The 24,073-nt window shown below is 42.1% G+C and overlaps 1 protein-coding gene across 3 annotated transcripts in view; it reads left to right on the plus strand.

Moving 5' to 3' along the window:
• Nucleotides 1-5,224: 5,224 nt before the first annotated feature.
• The window catches only part of TBC1D1 (TBC1 domain family member 1), a 238,182-nt gene continuing 219,333 nt past the window's right edge, over nt 5,225-24,073 (plus strand). The window contains exons 1-2 of one of the 3 annotated variants that reach the window (XM_037829562.1): nt 5,225-5,688; nt 14,925-15,433. In XM_037829562.1, coding sequence (XP_037685490.1) covers nt 15,017-15,433 — 417 coding nt within the window. In that variant the 5' untranslated portion in view covers nt 5,225-5,688; nt 14,925-15,016. Of the gene's footprint in view, nt 5,689-14,924; nt 15,434-24,073 lie in introns of those variants that run through there. The other 2 variants (XM_037829563.1, XM_037829564.1) reach the window with 2 other exon arrangements.

Genomic DNA, 24,073 nt, shown 5'->3' on the forward strand with positions numbered 1-24,073 from the left:
TGGCCAAATGATGTTTTAACAGATTCACTTGGCTGCTGTGTTGAGAATAGACTGCAGACTGGCAAGCACAGAAGCAGGGAGACCAGTTAACTTGCTACTTCATTTTCTAGGTGAGATTACACACTCTGTATCAGCAATGACATAACAGCATTTAGGGTAAAATGAAGTGGGGGCCCTACAGTGTTGGAAGCTTAGAAAGCATTCAGTCTGGGTAAAATCACATATATCCATAACTCTGGACATTTACAAGGAAATTCCTACAGACCTCAGACCGTATGATGCTTACCAGATATCTTAATAAAAGGTGATGTGCTATCCAGCCCTTGATCGATCAGCTTTGCGCTTGAAGTCCAGAACCACAGAACCAGCTGAAGAAAGGCTGGATGTCATCAGAGAGTTGCACGGAGCTGTTGCTTCTGTAGAGTAATGATTTAACAAATAGGCGAGAGAGCTGAGAAGGGAACTGGAACCAGTGCCCAGAGTTTTATCTGCTTTATCCAAAAAAGGAGATTAGAAACTTCACAGAAGCTTCTCCGGTCCACCCGTTCTCTCGCTGCATAGATTTATTTGGTCTCATCATTGTAAAGATGAGTCGTTCTGTGCAGTACAATTTTTGTTTATTTAAATTGCAAAAGTTTCAGCACCTACACTGGTTAAAGCAGGGTCCCAAATCTGCACATTTAATTTTTTTTTACTCCATTGTATGTTATCATTCTTATTCCTTTTAGAAAACAATTTCAGGTACTTAGTATTCTAAGCAAGTCAATGTAATGCCAGCTTTGATCTTGAGTTCATTTCATTTTCTTGTCATGAAAAGTATTTCTTACTTCTAATTAAGATACTTGTTCTCATGCCCTTTTCCTGGGATGACTTAACATACTGTTTGGATGCTAATACCTATACCTTGGGTTGGCAGGGTTGGCAAATTACCCAGCATAGGTGCTGCAATGCTGCCTTCTCCCATGCTTGAAACAGATGCTACTTCTCAATCTTACACCTTCTACCACCAAGCTTTGACTTGCCTTACAAACCGTCCCACCAAGGTCTCCAAAAAGTCACTATCAATTAACGGGAACAAACCTACCCAGTGAAACCATTTTATTATCCTAGGGTTCTATCAAGTATACGCTTAATTTTTTTACCTTTATTTATGCTGATTTTGGAAATGGGCCCACTAGTTATGATTTTTTACTTTACTAGTAAATGTTTTGGAATTAAGTGAAAAAGTATCACAGCAATAATTAGTGTTTGGATTCCTAACTACCATGAAAATTAAAAAAGAAATGGATAGATTTAACAATGAGTAATTTTATTAAAGATCTCTTTTCTACGTGAATCAAAGATTTTTGTTCTACATTTATATATGTTTCCCTTCAGTTTTTACAAGTAAAGTGGCCTCAGTTTTCTTTCAGTGTCTGAGCTTCCCACTTGATTTAATGGTATTCTGGGATCTTTTCATAATGGCATCAATGTTGTCAATTTTCTAGAACTCTGCAGCCGTCTTATAGCTGATATGCTCCTGGCTTTTGGCAGAGAACAACTGATTATGCCGCAAATAAATAAATTAAGCAAGAGGCTATAGGGGAAGCTCCAAAAGAATGATCCACCGCAGGATTTCAGAACCACCTGGAGGGGTAGAAGTTGTTCAGACATAACTGTGTTTGTTGATCCCTTCCCACCAGAGGTTTTCACTGAGCCAATGGGTCAGCAACTGAAATAAACTAAATGCCATGCATTCCTCGGCCACACTCCTGTGCTCCTGCACCACACTCCTCAGGAGAATCAGGGTGTCCAAGCAGAATCACATCAGTGTTTGGCCTAATCCCTACTAAGTTTTGTTATTGGTGACTTAAAGTACTACCAACCTAGCAGCTTCCTGTGTCCCAGGGGAGCTCTCTGTTGCTGTCACCAAGGCCCTGTTGCCCCATGCCTCTTCTATGGCAGGGCGCCAGCTCCGCTGGGATCCATGTATCTACACATCAAGGGAAAAGAACTGCTTCCCTCTCAGAGCACTGGCATTTGCAGCTAAGAGCTGAGTGGTTAGCTCTTGCTTTTTCACTCTGTACTGGGACAATGTGGACCTCCTCTCCCTGTTTGACAATCTTTACCCTGCTATCCCAGGTATCACCGTAAGTCCCAAAGCCCCCTTTACCATTTCTTCCAGAGCTTCTAGAACCCCGAGTGCAGGCAGGTTGGATGGCAGATTGTCCTCTACTCTTTGAGACAATACTTTACAGAAGTAAACAAACAAACAAACAAAAACAGGTTAAGAGTCCTTATCACATATCGTAGAGGGAGTTTGATCTCCAGGAAGCTAAAAGTATTATAAAATCCCTCACGATTATTCCTAGAGGCAGGGCACTAACTGTCCCTGGCAACTGGAACAGTGAGACAGAAATCACTGCTTCTCACAGGTTCATGGTCCTCCCCTAATCCAGGTCAGAAGTCAGGGCAAATGGTCATTTGTCAATAATTTATAAATCTTGAGCTAGAACTTCCTAGATTTCAGCAGTGGGACGGGGGAAGAACTGTTCTCCCCCACCACTACAACAGCATGAGAGACAGGGGCCCAGGCCAGACCCCCACCCCCACTCCTTGTACCTATGTGACCTGGGTAGACCTAAGCCATCTAGCGCTATGGAACTAGCAGTGGAGGAGGAGTTGGGTGAGGGGAGAGGGGTAGGCGAGGAAAAGAAAAGGGAGTGGAGTGGCAGGATGAGAGATGGTTTTGTCCAGGATGTTCTGTAAAAAGAGTTCTGCACATCATCCCTGCCCCTTTCCCTGACTTCTCCCAAGAGCAGGGGCAGGCAGGCAGGACCATCAGTAATAGTTGCAGCCATCATTTGTCAGGCCATTTATGAAAGGCAGTTTAGGGGTGTCAATGAAACTGAACAACAGTGCATCGGCCTTGTCATCCTGGCATTCTGGAGGTGTGTTCAGTAAGCCACTAGAGAGGGAGAGAGAACAAGTGTACAACTGAATTGGAAACAAAAACATCCGTGAAATAATTATGGTATAATCCAAGAGATGATGACATGGCTTAGCAGCTTTACTTGGTCTTGTAACCTAAAGTAGAACAATTCCATAACCCCCAAAAATGTTCTATTCATTAGAGTATTTATATCTATATTTATTCCTCACCTCTTTTAAAAAAGGATTTAAGGCCAACTACACAAATAACTGTGCTACAGCAAAGAATGAGCTAAGTCCTATAAGACAGTGTGTTATAAGGAGTTTTGGATCTTGGGGATTCCAGCACCTACTAGTTCTATGTCATCCAAGAGGCACTAACTTCTTAGTTTCCTCATTAGGTGAATTGATTTAATAATCCCTGCCCTGCAGAGTTTTTTTTTATGAGGATTAGAGACAACACATATAAAATGCCTAGCACAATGCTCCAAACAGACTAATCCCTCAGTGAATGATAGCTACTACTATTATGAAAGTTTTAAATCAAGTTGCAGGTAAAACTTTTGTGTTCCACTTAAATATACATCCCTTAGATGTGAGCATCTAGAGAAATCAGGAAAACCAACAAGAGATTTCTAACCAAAAAGGCTCCAAGAGCCTCAGGCAGCTTCTAAGAACACACTGTTCCTGGTTAGGGGGTGGGGTGGGGGCACCATGACATTTGTAGAGGACTGAATCATGTCCCCCATGAAGAACCGCTCAGGTCCTAAACCCCAGCCCAGTGGATGGAACTTCAAAGATCCTAGTAGTTAAGATGGGGCCCAGCTGAATCAGGGTGGGCCTTAATGCAGTATGACTGGGGTCCTCATGAGCAGAGGAAATTTGGACACAGCAGTAGGAGTCAGACCGGGAGAGAAATGGCCAGGTGAGAGGGGCAGAGACTGCGTTAGGGATGGCTGGCAACCCACCGCTGGAACACTACAGACTTCAGAGAAAGCATGGCCTGCCGACACCTAGGTTTTGATTTGTAGCCGCCCAAACTGTGGAACAATAAATGCCTGTAGTTTAAGCCAACCAGTCTGCGGTCTGTGTTATAGCAGCCCTGGCAAAGTAAGACAGCTCTCCATTTGCCACCTGGGCCACCCTAGCAATAGCTGCTGCTGTCAGTTGAGGCCTATGAATGTGCCACAGTGCTGAACACTTTTATATACATTTTTCTCACTTCTTCCTCATAATGATCCTGTAAAGTGTGTATGGGTCCCATTTGACAGGCAAGCAAACAAAAACCAGGAGGTCCAGCAGCTTGCCCAAGCCACACCAGTTGAGGAATTGGGATTTGAGTTCAAGTCTAGTGGTGCAGTTCAAACACTCAGCCACTTCCCTAAACTGGGCCTCCAGCTACCCTATGTGAAAAACATACCACCTGGGTATCTCCAGGGCCCTGATCCCCCACACCTACCCCCCCACAGCCCTCTCCTTTATTCTTCCTGTTCACTTGTCTGGAGACAGTGTTATGTCCCTACTTTCCTCAGCACTGCCCTTATTTACCTGGTGGGACAGGGATTTTGGAGGCTTGACTCTTTCCTGCACACTGCCATCCCTAATCCTAAGAAGCCCCCTTTCTCAGCCCTCTCTCCCTACACTCGGATCCAGGGGCAAGTTTGCTGATGTATATGTGCGTGCGTGCGTGCGTGCGTGCGTGCGTGTGTGTGTGTGTGTGTGTACTTCAGCCTTCGCTGATTCCCCAAGGCCATGATTTCCCTGCCCTGGTTGCCAGCTCCCCATAGAACACCCGTGCCTCAGTTCACTCCCTGCCATTATCTAACCCTGGGGCAGGGAGAAGCGGTGATGCAGAGGAACCTGGAGGCTTGGTCGCCTCTCCACGTTCTGTGCAGTTTTCACCATGTCTATTTCCGAGGGCAAAGGTGAGGGTGCAGATAAGGCGAAGCCACCGCGGGAGAGCAGAGAGAGAGGGCTGGCAGTGCCACCTGCTGAGAGCCCCGTGGGCCGGGCGAGTGGTGGGCTGGGCCACCTGCTATAAATACGCCGCCGAGGACAGGGTGTGAAACCGCACGTCGCGCCGCGAGGGCCTTAATCACGCGCGGGGCCCCGCTTCCCCGGCGCGCAGAGGCACACACACGGCCCAGACCCGGCGCTGCAGCTGGATGGGGCGGTGTCCCAGGCCGCTCCGCGCACCCTCCCCACCTTCCTGCTGACCAGGGCTGGAGTCCCCGGGGCGGGCTGAGGATGGACCGCCCGGGAGGGGAGGGGAAGGGCGGGGAGGGAGGCCGCGGCGGACCCGCACTGCAGCAGCTGTTGCACGTGTGTGACTGGTCCGTCCGGGCCGTGCTTCGCAAGCAGAGTCACAAGGCTCAGGGGGGAGGAAGGAGGGCACTGCATCCCCTTCTAGGCTCCCCGGGGACCGAGTCGGGAGATCCCGGCTCCTGCCCTCCTCTCGCCTCCCCCGCGCTTGCCCAGCCAGCGAGGAGGAAACGCGAGCCGCGCGCAGACACCACCACCTCCTCCTCCTCCTCCACCGCCGCCGCCGTCGTCCGCGCGCACGGTGCCTGTTGCTGCAGCCGCCGCGGGACCGGCCGCGTCCTCAGCTAGAAGAGAGGAGGCGGGAGCCGTGCGGAGAGGACCCTCCAGCCCCTTGCGGCGGGAAGAGTGCAACCAACTTGGCACGATGGACGCCCCGCCCGCCCAGCTCGTTCCCCGGCTGTCCCCGGGCACCTGCGCACCCCAGCCCAGCCCGGGGTTCTGAGCGCGTCGGCACAGGTAGGCGCCCTCCGGGAGCTTCGCGCACGCCACCCCGCTCGCTCCTCCCCGGGCTTCCCGACCGTCCCCCACCCCCAGCACGCCCCTACCCTGGCCGGGCCCGCGGAGACGCCAGAATCCCGTAGCTGGGGGGGCGTTTCTGCGGTCCCCGCCGCTCCGGGGGCGTGCGGGAAGCTCTTTGCCCCCTCGCTGCCCCCAACTGGGACGAAAGCGAAACCTTCACGTTCAGAACGACCAGGGAGCCCCGGCGGGCTTCCTCTCTCCTCATCTCCAGTTCACTCGTCTTCGTATCTCCCACCGCCCGCTAAGTATCTCAAGGACAATCGTGTTTGTAGGGCGACCAAAGTGGTAGGAAGGTGGTCAGAGTGACACCATGCTGCCCTTTAAAAGTTCAGGGTACTTTGCAGCAGTAACTTTGGCAGCTCCGCCAGTGCGCACAACATGTCTTTCTTTGGGCACATCCTGTACCAGTCATTTTGAAACCCTGCTTAATTGTTTCTAGCAGCTTCCTGATCGCTGTGTGATTATGAGACCCCTCAAACTTAGCCTCACGTTGCTTTAAAAAAAGAAAAGTGGCTTTTTGTTTGAAATCACCTAGATGTGGCTTTACTTGTAGTTTTATTTAAAATAGCGTATACTCTGAAGTAGCTTAAAACGGGGAAGAAATTGAAAGTGATGGTTCTTAGTTTCACAAGTTTAATTTTCAGAGTGTCCTACACTTCATAGTTCTCTCATTCTTCCTTTTAGATTATGGAATGAGTTCATTTATTAATATAATCAGACACTGAAAGAGCATTTTAAAATGACCTGGTTCAAATGGGACACATCCAAGAAACTCAGCTGTCTCTATAAATCTAAACTTTTTGCCATGAACATAAGGGAACATAAGGTGAACACAGAGGTCATGATGAAAAGCCCATCTTTCAGAAGGCAGAAATTTATTCTTTTCCTGAGACATGGATTGGTAGGAGTTGGAAAGTGGCCACATTTGGGTTTTGCTGTGTTTTGGGGGCCTGTTGGGTGGGAGGGACGGGAGTGGCAGTATGAAAGGAGGGAGGTTCCAAGAGGCTGGGAATCCACCTTTCAGAATGACTTTTCATGTTTCTGAAAAGACCTCATGTTCTATCAGGCCCATGGGTTATGTATCCCTGGAGAAGGTGAGTTCTGCCCCTTAGCGTCTTGATGGCCGTTCTTGAGGAGGTGTGCCTCATGATCAGCTCCTTCTGGGAACCCTGAAGACTGTCCTCAGGGATAAGGACGTTGCATGAAAGTATTTGGATAAAAACGTTTTGACTGCTTTTGTTAGAAGGTGTTTTACAACTGTTTGAAATTGAATGCTACCACAGACTGGAGTTGGTCTGTTTCTTGTTGTTTTTTTCCCTTAGTGAATTATAAAGAAATAAGACTGTAAAAATTGTTTTTTCTCCAGATTTATCTATAAGTAACCATTGACATTCATGAGCTACTGGATAGTGGGCATAGCTGTGAGTTAAAGAGCACCCTGTGTAAAGTGTTTAGCGAACATTTTATGAAGTGCATACAAGTGTTTATATGTTGTATCCTGAAACCGAATTGAGCACAGGAGAGAAAAAGGGGGCTAAATTTGGCTCAGAGCAGGAGATAAGATCATCAGGAGGTAATTAAAACAGATACCTTTATGTGGATTTGTCCAGTAGCCACTTGTAAACCAGTAAAATATAGACAAAATTCGTTGGTGTACTTATAAATTATTAGCATTAAAGTAAAGCTTTGCAGTGGAACTTCCTGCCAGTGTCTACCATTTTCTTTCCCACTGAGAGCTTTAGCACTTTCCCCTTTCACCATAGTAACATTTCTGGTTGGGTGGCAGTCTTGCTAGTATTGACTTGTAATTTCACGTAGCATAGTTTGTCATAGTACCAGAGGGTAGGAGGAGGAAAGGATGAGTATGAAGAAATGCAGCTCGCCCTTTCTCCCTTATCATCCAGCCATTGACAGTCCCTCTCTCCACCTCCCTGAAACACAGCCTTGGCCAGAAAGGCTGCAGTTGCATCTAATGTACCCCTGAGTGGAGACAGCCAGGTGTGGGAGGGCTGCTCATTTTTTGAACTCCACCGTATTTCTGGATGTATCACTGGTAAGCACTGGCGCTTACCAGCCCCAGCCAGCACAGATCTTGCCTGTTTCCTGCTGCCACTGGCATGCCCAGTCATTCTGGTGCCTGAAGTAGGGATGCTTGCTTTTATGGACACCAGCTTCTTGGTAGGTAGGATAAGTGGAAGCGAGGAGAGCAGGGAGCTTGAGAGGGTCCTGTCTTTGAATAAGTATTTAATTGTATCTCACAAAATGGCAGCTCCCTCAAGCTCCCTCAAGCTCCTGTTACTCTGTTCACAGCATTTCTCTCAAGGTCCCCTTTCTCCACTCTTTTCAAATCACAACCTTTCCTCCCCCGGGAACCTAAAATAAGTAGCAGCCCTTTTGGGGGCTTAAGAATGAGTATGTATGTGTTCCTGGGCAGAGGTCTCTTTGCCCTTTTCCTGGTGTACTATGCTGCCCTTCTCAAGTTTAATGGCCGCGTTGATCCCAGTGCTTGATATGATTCCCGACTCTTTGCTTCTCTTGGTCATTAAAGCTTGGAGAAGCAGAATCTGTTCATTAAAACAATTGTGTGTCTTGTGTCTGGTTCATGTAGCAACAAGGAGTGTTGCTGTTCACATCTCTCTAGTGATGCAAAGGATTTAGGCTCTCAGTGCAGAACTGTTACCTTACCATTTCCTTTTCTGACCTTCATCCTCATTTCCGCTCTCCAACCCTACATTCCCATAAAACTGTTTTTAAGCCAGACTCTTCATGAAAGACGTTAAGGTTTCCATGTGTAAGGTTTTTGACTTTTCCAAACTGAGATTTCCATTTGATAGGTTCTTAGGTTTAAGGGCATTGTGTCCTTTTTCAGGTTTCAAGTGTTTAGAAAAAGATTAGTCATATGTGGGCCATATGAGATAATTTTGACACCTAGTTGTCAGTGATGCTGCACAGAACATAGGAAATGTGTTTTAGCACCAGTGCAGAGGCATTTACTTTTGAATGTGCTGTTTTCCTTTGACACAAGCAGCAGCTATTTTTCTCTTACAAAGAGAATGTACTTATTTCGGAGCACAGTTTATATGATCAGTGATTCCAAATTTCCAAACTCGGTAAGCACTTATGGGTTTGTTGTTAGGATTTGATGAGTTTATACACATAAAGTGCTTAGAACGGTGCCTGGCACATAGTGAGAACTCAATAAATATTATTGCTATGATTATATTTATTTGTTTTAGTATAACTTTGACATTAGGTTTGGATTATTGAGGCCAAGCAAAATTTAAAAATAAGACCAACCCCTCTGTCTACTAGAAAGATATTTAAAGGTTATTCTCTTCTAGGGATATTGTTGTATTGGAAAGAACAGGGGTTTGGGAATAATACAGGCCTGGATTCAAATCCCACCTTCACTATTTCATAGCTAGAGTTGATGAGTGTACAATAGATTATATATGTAAAATGTCCAAGTGGTAGTTGGCCAACAGATGTCATTTTAGCCAAGTGGCAAACCCGAACTCTGCAGCTGAGCCACCTGGGTTCAAAGTCTATTTATGTCACGTTCTACTAGTGTGACTTTGAACTGGGGCAAGTGACTTCACTTCTCTGTGCCACAACTTCCTCATCTTTAACTCAGGGATGATATTAGTAGTACTTATTGTGCATGGTTGTTGTGATAGTTAATTCAGTTATTAGACACATTTAGCAAGTGCTATTGTGTGTTAATTATTAGTATTATTACTCTTAGGAGCATTACCTAAAGCAGCCATGCAGAATGGAAGGTCATGCACAATCCCTGAAGGCCAGCCAGCTAGGAACCCTCTACCCTTTATCCTGTGCAATCAAGCCTAACAGAATGCACGCAAGTGGCAGAGACATTCTAACGGGCTACCTTGAATTGGCTCTGATTTATGTAAAAAGGAAATCATGGAAAAACATCATTACTTACCTGTCAAATTAGAGGCGTGCACCCCAAAACAGAAGTGTCCCTGATTAGGAGGAGATTAGAACCACTGGGTTGGGGACTTTGGTAGGATGAGGAGATACCCTATGGCTCTAAGTATCTTTGCTGCCTGCGGGCATTCCTGGGTGAGCAACACACCACTGCAGTTGGGGTGGGGTTCTGTGGAGGAAGCAGAAAAATAGTTTGGCTAACCCAGTGATCTTACTGCACAAGATTAGAGTACTTGAGGTTGTAGTGTAATTCTGTTCAGGTGCGCATCTACTCTATTGTGTGTAAAGAACAACAACAACAAAAATTAAACCATTGATTCACGAGGGTGAGGAAGGGGATGGCCACTCAGGAACTTTCTGCCCATCCGGGGGGTCCCCAACAGCTAGTCAAGATTGGCTAGTTCCTAACCTGTCCTAGAAGCTAGAGGCTGCCAGCACACCTCCCTCCCCCCTTCTCTTTCTCCCTCCTCCCCTCCTGCAAGCATTTCTGAGGCGGTGAGGGCTGAAACTGCAGAGGCTAAAGTATTGTTAGCTATCGGAGGGCCGTCCCCCCCCCCCCCATGGCTTTGCTGGGAGGAAGTGGAGGGGCAGGAAAGAGAGGGGGTTCCCAAAAGGGAGCTTACTAACTCCCACCAGTGCTGCTCTCACTTCCTGATCAGTAAGTCCCATCCTGTCGTCATGTGCCTCTCCCACGTTTCTGTTCTGGAGGGGAAGATTAGAGCAGCTTTCTATCCCCACACAATGCTGGGGACATTTGGTATCATACATTATGAAAATTAGAGTAATCAGATTTTAGAGGCAGAAGAAAACTTAGAGATGAGTGATCTTGTTCCATTTTCTTAGAAGAATAAGCTTGATAATTTGGAGAAGTTCAGAAACTTGACTTCTTTGCAGTACTTGGATGGGAGTCAAGGACTTGGGTTGTCCTAATTCTGCCACTAACCTTGGATAAGCCACTTAACTTCCCCGGAACCCAGTTTCCTCAATTCAAATATGAGAGAACTTTCTAAATGGCTAAAAGAGACCTTTCTAGTTTTAAAATTGTATGATTATGATTCTAAGTGTGTGCTTCCAGAGCTGTTTAGCATAGCAGGACATACTAACAAGATTATTGAAACTGTTCTAATGAAAGGAGAGCTTTTTACTTTTGGTACTTACTGTGCTTAAGGACTGTACTATGTAGGAGTTATTTAGAACACAGAGGATCTCTGAAAAGAGATAGAGACTTTACATAGATGATGCTAATAACAAGACTATAAATAGAAGTTCAGTGGCATAGCAGATCACAGTATTTCTTGTTGAAGGTATGAAACGTAAGAGGACTCCTTGGAATAAGTGGTTCCACCTGGGGCTTTAAAGAAGCATCAGAGATTGTGTGTAAATGATGTGGATTGAGATAGTTTAAAAATAATTTAATGGTTTGTTGATATTATTTGAATAGTTCATCTATTTCATGGAATTTTTCATTGAGAGGTAATGCAAACAGTTTTTCACCTAGTTGGAATTACCACGAATCTTCTATCAGTAGAATCTGAATTGCTTATAAATAATTCTGACTTGTCTTTGTTAGAGCTTATAATTTGATAATGCACAAATCTACTTTTTATAGACCAACTAAGAATGTGTCACAGCTGGTTGGAAAGTGAAAACTTTAGGCGTTCATATCATTTTGTCAGTGAAATGGTAGAACTAATTTGATGATTGATTTTTTTTTTTTACCAAGTGTTTGAAATTAAGTAATTTTTTGTGCCATGTACATATAACCTTATAAGAAAACTGAAAGTAGTTCTGCTGTGATTGTTGCCACCATCTTAATAACTGCCTCATTTACAATAATTGATAAGTCTCAGGTCTATCCTTTGTAATAATTCTAGTACTTCTTTAAACATGTCTTGGGATTAGCAGCTGTCAACGGTTAGAACTTGAAACCTATTCAGTTACAGGAGTGGAAGTTGAGCCAGACATTTAATGCCACTTTCACCTGTAGCTGAGAGAGAAAAAAAACCAGAGAGACCATTATTTATGGCATTATATGAACTTCAGGTCTTTTTCATCATCAGGAAATACTGTACTTTAAAGGCAAAAGAGATAGAAAATACACTTTCATGAAATATATTGGAACTCTAAATACAGTATGGGTTTATTTTTGAACTTTTATATATTTAAAATAAAAAATTAACTCTGAACCATTGCAAATTATATTATAAAAATTCACTCAGTGTATATAAAAATGTCATATAGGAAAACAAAAAGTGAAAAGAATAGACTTCAGCTTCTTTCAGAAACGGTTTACAATTTGAATACTGAAACCCAAATCCTTAAGAGTTTACGGAACTCACAATTTTATTGGGAGACCCCATTCACACACTTAAAAAACATATGATGATTAGGTACAAAGTGCAGAAGGACATGGTGATGGAGGGCCTAAATCATCTTGGGTGATAGAGGTGACACTGCTTGAGCTATGACTTCAATATGAGTTGAAATTAGCTTAGGGGACAAGTGTGGGGATTGTTGGGAGATGATTCTTCATGGCTCTCTTGAGATCTGTGTGTCTTGCGAGCAGAGGCACTGTCTGCCTTGGTTGTAGACCAGCTCTCCAAGGATGTTTGTGTAGTGAACAACCTTGGAAGACAGAGACAGTGTCTCCCTCAGAGCATAGGGCAGATATGCTTAGTCCCCCTTATAAAACACTTGGGTTCCCTAAGCTCCGGTCCTTCTCCTGTAACATAGCCCACTGGATGTGCAGGTGCCACTGGGTCCCCTTTGCATTACCTCGTGGGAATTGGAAGTCAAGGAATTGACGCAAATGCTGATACTCTGGCTATCGCTATTGCTCTGAGTAATAAATTGCCCTTTGCCTCTGACCTGGGAGTCCATGTCTTCTGCCAACATCCATGAAACTGTGGCAGGCTAAATTGTTGGCTTGCAAGTAGGGTGAACTTTTAGACCCTGCACAGGTTGTGATAGGTATTATATTTGAGGGAGAGAGGAAACTGTAAGTGGTTCTCTACCTTCAGAGCCAAAAGTTGCATGGGGGGCATTTAGGGGGAGACAACGTGGTAGAATATGGGCTTGGAGAAATAGGCTGGATCAGATTCCAGATAGACCTTAAGTGCCATGTAGAAGAGTTTAAGCATTTATGGGGAGTGGGAGTTACTAAGGGATCTTTAGCAGAGGAGTGACATAGTAAGTTTTCTCTGTTGGTTAAATACTCTAGCAAATATGTGAAGTATGCATTGAAGATTGGGTCACCTTTTTTCCTAGGTGAGTAAAGATAAAATATATTTAGATGCCTCAGTTAGACACAGTGATAGGGTGATGGAGGAATCTGTCACAGCTTGTGGCTTGGCCCGTAAAATGGATGGTGATGCTGTTCATAAGCTTATAGGAGGGAAGAGTTCTGGGAAGGAAGGAGGTGAGACTGGGTTAGTTTAAAAATAACTAAATTGAGGTTCAAGTACCGCTAGGCTGTCAAGATGAAAATTTGTAATAGCCTATACTGATCTGGAACTCAGGCAGGAGGCCTCAGTGGTAGGAGTCATCAGGATATATGTGTTCAATGCATTCTTGTGTGTACAGTTAAGAGAACGGGCTTGAGGATCAGGCCTAACCTCCCCCATGACCGGGTGTGTGACAAGAGACAGTTCTCAATGTCCTTGTTTATAAAATGGCAAAAATAGTAGTCTCTAACTGGTAGGGTTGTTACGAAGATTAAATGAGATAGCATGCGAAGTCCCTGGTACTCAATAAATGTTAGCTAATGTTATCAGTATTAGAACTAGGTTGTTGACCACACACACACACAAAAACACCCAAATTAAGCAGGTGGAATGAGGGGAGAGGATGGAGTCAAGGAGTCAAAGGAACCTGAAAATGAGGAACCAGAGAGGTAGTTTGAAAACCAGAAGAGTTTCAAGAAGGAAAGAGCACTCAACGTTGGGAAATCCATCAGAGAGGCCATGGCAGTTAAGGACTGAAAAGCCCCCTTTGGATTTCAGAGGCAAGAGAATCTGGGCTACCTTAATGGGAACAGTTTGAAGGTATCTCTAGTGCATCTGACCTTACAATCCAGGTTGAGACCTTTCAAACCAAGTGTGGATGGGCAGCAGGAAATGGAGACAGCAAGGGTAGGCTTTACCTTGTAGAATGTGTATGGAAGAAAGAGTTATGGCTAGGGAAGTTTGGAGGCCAACGGAGAGTATCTTATTTTTTTTAGGATGGCAGAGACTTCATTCACTCCTTTAAAATATTTATTGAGCCCCTACTTTCCTACTTTGAGTCAGGTGCTATGCCAGGCACTGAGGATACAATGGTGAATAAGACAGATGTAGTTCCTGCCTTCAGGGTGATTTCCCCATTAAATGTATATGTGCCCAGGGGGATATGTGAGAACCTAGAGATATGAGAGCAAATGAGTAAATGAGAGGGTGTGAGATCCTATAGATGGCTTAGCTTTGGATGGAAGAGTTTTGTCATCCAGTGGGACAAGAAGTTAGGATGCATCAGATGCAGTTGTTGAAGGTGAGGATGGCAGTGCAGTTGAGCGAGTTCAAGTAAAAGCGACGTCTTCTGTTGACTAGAGGCAAAGTGTTGGGGTGAGGGTTGTGGTACGTGAATTAAATAAAGCCATGTTTGTGAGTGTTTGGAACATAATAGGCACTGAGTAAGTGTTCATGGAATATGAATTTGTAATTCAAAACCTGTCAGGGAGAGCCTTTTAAGATTTAAGTAATATCATAAGTGGTAAAGTCAGCTGTTTAAAACTGGTCTGGCCCAGTAGACTGTGATGATAAAATAGTTTATATTTTTTCTCACAAGGTTTCTTTTTTGGGGGGGAATCACCTGTCCTGCATTTTTAAAAACTCCTTGAAATAGGTGTTAAATAATACAGCAGTATTTAAAACTGTCAGAGCTGTGCTATGTTGTTTCTATTGTGCTTGCCTTGGTTGGATTCTATCAGGCTTATGTTGAACAGTGGTTTCCCACTGGAATTTTTGTAACCGTTAATGAGTGTGACGGTTATGTCTTCTCCACATTTTAATACATAATACAATTTTAAGAAAGCTCTTTCTAAGTGGAGCAGCTTATTTGAGCTAATATCCATTTCTTCTCACATTTGGGTTTTTAGACCTTAAGGTTCTTCCTGAAATAATAACTCTTTGAAAGTAGCTATTGCTGTGACTTCATTAAATTCTAATGCCTCTGTTTTTCTCCCCCAGGATTCTGCACCAAAAGTGTGTGAAACTGATTGCTTGGTCTAACATAGAAAACAGTTGGCAACGTCTTGCTGAGTTTCCAGATCATTCCCAAGATGGAACCAATAACGTTCACGGCAAGGAGACATCCGTTTCCTAACGAGGTCTCGGTGGACTTCGGCCTTCAGCTGGTGGGCTCCTTGGCTGTGCACTCGCTGACCACCATGCCCATGCTGCCTTGGGTTGTGGCAGAGGTGCGACAACTCAGCGGACAGACTTCCAAGAAGGAGCCTGCTACCAAGCAAGTCCGACTCTGTGTTTCACCCTCTGGACTGAGGTGTGATCCTGAGCCCGGGAAAAGTCAGCAGTGGGATCCACTGATCTGTTCAAGCCTATTTGACTGTAAGCCTCAGCATGTCCACAAGCTGATTCACAACAGTCACGACCCAAGTTACTTTGCCTGTCTGATTAAGGAAGATGCAGCCAGTCAGCAGAGCATCTGCTATGTGTTCAAGGCTGATGATCAAACAAAAGTAAGTTGAGGTGGGGATCATAAAGAGTTAAGGTGTAGCAAGATGGAGTTTTTTTTTTTTTTTTTTTTTGTATGTGGGTCAGAAAAACTCTTTTAGGTATACTGGAATTAATAAAGGAGATGCTTCATTTCTGTATAGATTATTTTACTGGATTCTTGGTTTAGGGGGATAGTTTCATTACAATTTTGAAGAACTTTTGATATCAGATATTAGAAACTATAATGTTATGAATTCAAAAATTCAACAGAGAGATTTGTCAAAAACTATAAAAAAAGACATGCAGTGTTAGGGTTCATATTGTTTAAGATATGTGTTACAAAGCAGTGCTTCTCTAATGGAAATGTGCATATGAAGCACCTGAAAATCCTGTTAAAATGCAGATTCTCATTCAGCAAGTCTGGGTAGACCCCAAGACTGAATTTCTAGCAAGTTCCCAGGTGATACTCATTCCGCTGATCCACAGATCCCACTTTGAATAGCAAAGTTTTGGATCAGTGATCGCCAAAATTTTTTATCCTATTAATACAAATATGTTTATTAATTGTATAAAATGCTATTAGCTAATTTCTCAAGGCATAATGTTCACTTAGGCAGAGGTCATTGATGAGAATATTGGATTTGAATCTGTATTTCAAAGATTTTTGTTAATTTCAGGGCTTTTTTTCCAATTTCATATTGATTGGATCTGATTAGACGGTTAGTGTTTTATCTTTTGATGTGGCTGAAAAAATTATTTTATGAGAAGGTCTGCTGTCTTCCTGTTCATTTGGGCTTCCATGTGTATTAGCATTATTTGCAGTTCTGTGCAGGACTCATTTAAAGCCATTTGTCCAATTTGAGAGGGTTAGTTTAGATAAAATTGAAAATATAATTAATATAGCTACTTTCTCAATTGGGTCCATATAAAACAATTTGGCACAGTATGTGGAAAGCAAACAAACAGTGAGGGCCCCACTGCTAACCTTGAGAGCTGGGGAATCTCCTTCCTCGGAGCCTACCCTGCCTTTTGAGACATGTGGGTGTCTGCCACCCAGTGAAGATGCGGTGTCAATCCATTTGTAAAATGTTAGGAAATCCTAAGGTTTTCATATTTTTCACATGTAAAATAAAAATAGAAATGCTAATGTTTTCTCCCTGCACCCAACTGTGTTATTTTGCATACTTCTGGTGCAGGAAACTGATTTTGATATTAAAGTGATGAACAAGTAGATCTGTAGGGATTAATTTTTTTGTTTGTTCATTAGTTGCTTCCCTTATTCATTCAGTGATCAGTGCTCTGTGTACTACACCAGAGGCTATTAGTACAGTCTTGCTGGAAATAAATGCGTCAATAGTAAATACCATTTGGTCCATGCACAGGGCATGATGGGAGGACAGAGAAATAGAGCCTAACCTAAAAAGCAGCTATAGGGAAGGCTTTTTGAAATACAATCTAATCATGAAATCAACATTGCCATTTCACCCACATAATTGGATGTCTTCTTAGCTTACTGGGTTGCAGTGGTAGCTCTGCTACTGGCAAGCTGGGTGGTCTGAGGCAACTGAGCCTGTTTCCTCACCTGTAAAATAGGAATAATTATAGTAGGTATCTTAGAGTTGCCTGGAGGAGTAAATAAGGTAGAACAGGATCTGGGACCTAGTAAGCATTTATGGCTGTAAAAAAAATTCACTCAAGAAAGTTTGTGGAAACAGATTACATGTTAATTTCATTTTAAATTTTAACTTAAAAAAAAAAAAGGAGACAAAGATGAGTGTCTTCAGCTCTCAGGACAAGACCCTGGTCATCCTTGAGCAGAATTTTATAAACTAGACACTGATACAATTGCATAAACAAAACTTAATGATTCCTATTTTTTTGGTAAATTCCAACATGAAAATTAGAAAATTGGACAGTCTATACTTCAGGCCATCTCTATACAAGTTTCCCAGGGGAGAATTTTTGCAAGGAATAGTTGTTTTAGCACTTTATACTTTTGACTCTTTCCCAAAATCTTTTACAGGCACGTGAAAACGGGCTTCTGGCTAGTCAGTCAGGTACCTGACAGGAGGAAGAGATTTATAATTAAATATTGTAATTGGGACATCCAGTCTTGCCCAAAGTAGTGAAGTGGCTTTATTCTATATTCTAACAAGACAAGGCTGAAATATGAATTAGTTCCTTAGGTTATTTTTGCTGTCCACCCAATTTTTACAAACACCAGTTGTCATTACTCAGAGTAATAAATTACTTCCATCATTTTATAAAAGAGTGATTTGTAATGTAGGTGACTTTGGTTGTTGTTGGAAATAGAATAGTAAATCAGATTGGCCATGATTTAACTGGCATGATATTTTTTCATGTTTTGGGGACATCCCTGCATCTGTATCTCATACCAGTGGATTCTGTGCTGTAGGAGCAGTTAACCTTCTTTGTTGTTTCTCTTGACTGTTTGTAACATTTACTAAGAGAATTAGTTCTCTAGATTCAGGCCTCTGCTAAACAGATGAGATCATCATAGCCTGTGTTTGCCAGAGGATATATGCATTTCTGCCAGGGTCACAAGCACAGACTCCTGTTTGAGAGGGGACCCTTGGGACAGCATATAAATTAACTCTCTGCAGAAAGTGTAGGGAGAGGAGGCACATGAAGGAATAATTTTGCAAGGACCACACGAGTGTGCGCTTCCTATTGTATGTTGCATAGAATATCCTCAAGCTGTTACACAGAGAAAGGCTTCCATGATCAAAACCTTAGGGCAGAGTCTCAAACTTTCTAGATTAAAGACCCCTTTTCACTCTTAAAAATTATTCAGGATCCCAAAGGACATTTGTTTATGTGGGTTTTATCTATCAATATTTACTGTATTAGAAATTAAAACTGAGAAATTTAAAAGATTAATTCATTGTTATTTAAAAATGACAGTATTAAACCCCTTATATGTTAACATAAATGATATTTTTTGTGAAAAAAAAAAACAACAACCATATTTTCCCAGAAAAATGTAGTGAGAAGGAGGACTTGTTTGCAGATCTGTTTAATGTGTGGCTTAACAGAAGCCAGCTAGATTCTCATATCTGCTTCTCTATTCATTCTGCTGCAATATGTGATTTTGGTTGAAGTATATGAAGAAAACTTGACCTCACACAGATGTGTAATAGGAAAACAGAGCAATATTTAATAGCTTTTTAAAGAGAATTGTGGATATTTTCTTTAATACTAAACCAAAACTTGACAGTTGGTAATTTCGTGAAGGTTGGTTGCAATACTAATTCTGAAACCAAATCAGTGAACTTTTTGCATCTTGTTATTTTGAGATTCATTGGTCTATCTTTGCGCTTTCATGAATCTTTTAACCATGCACAAGTGTGCAGCATCATGCTTTGGTTATTTGGGAAACACTGGTTCCCTAGACCATACCCTGAGAACTTCTATGTTAGGGAAACACTGTATTTTCTGTTCTCCTCTTGAGTTATGTGTGCATTAGTGCATTAAAAGCTCTGAAAGTCCCACAGCATGGCAAACTTTCTACCCTTGTTTAGCCTAATTTTTCCTGAATTTATTGGGCCATACATGACTTTTCCTTATAGCACCCATGAACACCCCTCAGAATGCATATGTGAACACAGTAGCATATGGTTTGGTGTTGAAGTCCAGTTTTGAGTTTGGGTCTGTGGCAGGAAATGGACACATCCATTCTGGAAAACAGATATTCCATGGGTGACCAAGACTAGATCTTTACCCCATCACATCACAAAGAAATCACAATGCCTGGACATAGCCCTAGAAAAATTGAAAAGTCTAAGAAGTTTCATCTTGAGTTTCATCCCTCTCCACTTCTTCAGCATTGTCTACTTTGCCTTAATCTGCACTCAGGAGATTCTCTGATCTACTGCTCATACTTGAGTGATATCTTAGATCACTCATAAGATGATTTACATCTTAATCCTTGTTCTCTAACAATGGAATAAAAAGCTCTGCAGGAATTATTGAGGCAGTAATAAGTAGGAAAGTGTAGTTTGGTGTGGAGGTGAAGGGAGTAGACAAAGTGTGCGCAGGACCCAGGGTAAGTCAGAGATGGGGTACATGGGCATATTTTTGCTATAAATGCCAGCTGTTTCTAACTGACTGTCCGTATACTTTAAGTATGTCATGACTTTTCAAACACTGTTTCCATCTCTCGTCAAATAGTGATCTTCTGGATTTGGTGTCCTGTGCTGAGCACAGTGTGGGTGGGTGTTTAATAACTGATGGGACAGATGTCGTTAATGTGGGGATGCTTGTGGACTTTTATATCCTGCCTAAGAGAATCTTGTCATCATTAGCCTTATTCCTTTTCCTTCCAAAGAGGAAAAATTATTTCTTGCTGGAAGAGATACTAAATTGATATACATAATAAAGTACTCCCACATAGGGATAAGGGAGAGGAGGAAAAGTGTAGGACTGAAGCATTCTGGATAGAGCAGTGCTGAGTAACTACATGGGAAGTAGGTGGTAGAGAAAGAGGACTTTATTAAATGCTGCTGTGGAAGATGTATTTGGCTCCCCTTTCATGCCCTTTGAGAGAATGGGTTTCCTTTTCTGTGATTTTTGGCAACGGAACTGCATTGCTTGAAGGTGACACGTATCTGAGGACTGAATCATTGTAGACTCCCTTACCCCTAATTTTGGGATTACTTAACTATTTGTAGACTTAATTAAGAGAAATAAATGTTTCATTTTGGAATTCCAATGAAGAACCAGTATATCCTTGCATGAGGAAGTACATGGTCTTGCTCAGTAACTGCATGGGATTTAAAAGCTACCTCACCAGCCCTCTCTGGACTCGATTATCCTGTGTTAAAAATGAGAAGGTGGTCAAATGGAGTTGAGAGGTCACTCTGGTGGACATTCTTACGCACTATATAGATAACCCTTTTTAGGATTTAATGTATTGGAATAGCTGGAAGTAAATACCTGAAACTATCAAACTCCAACCCAGTAGCCTTGACTCTTGAATACAGTTTTATAACAATGTAGCTTACAAGGGGTGACAGTGTGATTGTGAAAACCTTGTGGATTGTACTCCCTTTATCCAGTGTGTGGGTGGATGAGTAGAAAAATAGGGACAAAAACTAATGAAAAATAGGGTGGGGGGGATGATTTGGGTGTTCTTTTTTACTTTTATTTTTTATTCTTATTCTTTCTGATGTAAGGAACATGTTCAAAAATAGATGGGGTGATGAATGCATAACTATATAATGGTACCATGAACAGTTGATTGTACACCATGGACAATTGTATGGTATATGAATATGTCTCAATAAAACTGAATTTAATTTAAAAAATGAGAAGGTGGGTGTGCTGGTTTGCATATATTATGTCCCCCAGAAAAAGCCATATTCTTTAATGCAGTCTTGTGGGGGCAGAAGTATTAGTGTTGATTAGATTGGAACCTTCTGATTAGGTTGTTTCCATGAAGATGTGACCCACCCAACTGTAGGTGATGACTCTGATTAGGATAATTTCCATGGAGGTGTGGCCCGGCCCGTTCAGCATGAGCCTTGATTAGTTCACTGGAGCCTTATAAAGCTCAGACAAAAGGCGCTCACTGCTAGCTGCAGCTGAGAGACACATTTTGGAGATGGCTGGTGGAAGCTGATACTGACATTTTGGAGAATGCCATTTTGAAATGCAACCTGGGAGCAAGCAGATGCCAGTCACATGCCTTCCCAGCTAACAGAGGTTTTCGGATGCCATCGGCCATCCTTCAGTGAAGGTACCCTGTGTTGATGCCTTACCTTAGACACTTTTATGGCTTTAAGACTGTAACTTTGTAACTATATAAGCCCCCTTTATAAAAGCCAATCCATCCTGGATATTTTGCATTCTGGCAGCATTACCAAACCAGAATAGTGGTTGAAAGTTGCCTTCCTGTGTTAGAAGCCATGGTTGTTTTGGCTGAGTTTTAATTTATTTTTGAGTTTTATTTTTTGCTATAGTTTTTTTTCAGTTGTATTTTTATCCATTACTAATTTGTCTTAACAATTGACTCTGCTTGAAATTTGAAGTTAGTGATTTAAAATTAGCATGACTTACTGCAGGGTTTTCACTGGAGCCTGGCTTCATTTGCTTCTCTTGCTTGACAGCTACGTTGGCCCACTCGTGACGTTCTTTCTTTGCTAGAGTGAAGACCAAAAATTACAACACTCGGTGGGAACGTTTTGTTCCTGAGGATGATTATTCTGAAGAACATAGTATTATTTTTCAGATGTTCTTATCTATTTCCCTTTCTGCCTTTGGTCTTCATAATTTCTAATTTCAGACATTACTCTCTTTTTGGCTTCTCAGGGACTGGGTTCTAAGAAGGTTTTCATGGGTATATTTTAGAAGACTTTTAATCTGTATTAAATTTCCACTGGGAATTTAATCCCATTCTGGTTTATTTTATCCCATTCTGGGATTTGTGTCTTTAACATTGTCTTTTACAGTCTTTAAGCCTACTCTGGTTTCTTATGTAAGGTTTCATTTGAGTCCCACATGGTGGCTATGACTCAGTGAAGGGTTGCATGGAACATTGTATCTGTGTCAGCTAATCAGCACTTGACTGTCTGTCATAGTAGACAGAAGTCAGTTGCTGGGTGCAAGGGTTGGCAGGGATTCTTTTTCATCTATAAAAAGAATGTCTGGGACTGCATGAACTCCAAAGTATTTGTTGGAAGGTTGGGGTTCATGACACAGGATTGATTACATAATTTATTTTTGACTTTGAAAAATGAGTCTGAGGGCTTCCAAAACATCCACCTGAGGACAAATGCTTAGATACTTAAAAAAAAAATCTCTTTGCTTTTCAATAGCTATCACTTTGTATAGCTTTGCATTTTTCACTAAATGCTATGAGTTCTCTTTTAGTAGTATTTTTATTTTAAAATAAGTCCATTCCCAAGAACATTCCCAAGAACAGACATTACAAGTATCCCAAACTTAAGGTTGACTTGCAGATTGAAAGCATCTATTTATAGCATAAAGTCCAGTAGAGTTATTACTAGTCATGTGTAGTTATTGAGCACTTGAAATGTGGCTAGTGTGAATTGAGATGTTGAGATAGGCTGTAAGTATAAAATACACACTGGATTTTGAAGACTTAGTATGAAAATAAATATAAAATATCTAAATAACTTTATGTTGATTACATGTCAAAATAATATTGGTATATTGGATTAAGTAAAAATATATTATTAAAATTAATACACCTGTTTCATTTTACTTTTTTTAATGTGACCAGTACAAAATTAAAAATTATGCATGTTGCTTGCATTCTCTTTCTTTTTGTCAATGCTGGACTAGACCAACAACCAAGGAAGTGTTCCTGGAAATAATCTGAACATTCATCACAGAATGGCCATAGGTTTTCCCCTTTTCTTTGCTACCTTCTGTTTGTTAATGATAGAATTTTGCTCAAAGTTCTTTCAAAAAGATCATATTCAAAACCACGACCTGTTTTAAATTCTAGATCCATTTTGCACTGGACAAGAGCCCTGTGGGCCACTAGTTTAAGGAATACCAAAGTAGATAAATCTTGTTTCTACTTTCTCCCTCTTGTCATCTTTTCTCCCCTTGAATGCTTAGGACTCACCCCCACTCATTGCTGCCTGTGAGCAGAAGCAGGCCAAGTGGGGAGCTGGCCTGGCTCTGCCAAAGCCTCAGAAAGGTTGGATTGGGGCGTGAGGCTTGGGGGAGGAGCTTGATGCAGAACATGCAAGAGAAGAGGTTGATTTGAGTGTGATCACCACTGTGAGCCATGTCTGGCTGTGTCTGGCTGTGTCTGGCTGTCTGGCTGAGCACTAAATGTGACTTCGTGACAGCTGGTCCTGTAGGTACACTTCCTAGTTGTTTCAGTGCTTGCAGTGCTGGCAGAAGTCATCATTTCTTATCATCAAATGATGTAGGTATTTGAAATTTTGCAGATTTCACATTAATTCATTCATTGGAATGCTATCAATGTTTCATGTATCAAGTAAGGCATTGTACCATAAAGTATAATGGTGTTTTATATACCAGACATAGGTTCTGAATGCTGCATTGCCAGGAATTAGCAAATATCTGTATGTTATGGAAGAAAAGATGTGGGAGAATGGGCAGAAGCTTAGTATAAAAGTGCCTGCAGTTATTTGAAAAGCTGCCATGTACAAAGAGAAATAGACCAGTTTTGAATTACTGCAGAGTGTAGAACTAGGAACAGTCAAAATTTACAGAGAGACAGATTTTTGGCTCTTCCTAACATTATAGCCATCTAATAATTAAATGGATTATTTTGAACACTGGATGTGGATGGCTTTTGTCTCAAGGAGCTTTTACCCCTGGCAAGTTATCGTCTTCCTCTGTCTCAACACTTCTCACCATGAGAAACACATAAGTGGGTAATGTTCCCCTTCTGTTTCAGACAACTAAAGTTGCTCCTCGATCTATTTTATATTGACGTGAATTTGTTTCCCTGTTATGTCTAGCCTTTAGTCCTGTATCTATCAAGAACCATGAGTAAATGTAATTTATTTTCCATGGTACATTTGAGTGGGTTCTAAAGACCAAGTAGGAGTCTCCCAGGCCAATGGATGAGGATGGAATGGGCATTCTAAGTAAAGGATATATCATGTGCCAGGCAATAAAAGGACAAGGGAATGATG

Source organism: Choloepus didactylus, chromosome 3 (genome assembly GCF_015220235.1).
Source record: "Choloepus didactylus isolate mChoDid1 chromosome 3, mChoDid1.pri, whole genome shotgun sequence".
Lineage (NCBI taxonomy): Eukaryota > Metazoa > Chordata > Mammalia > Pilosa > Megalonychidae > Choloepus > Choloepus didactylus.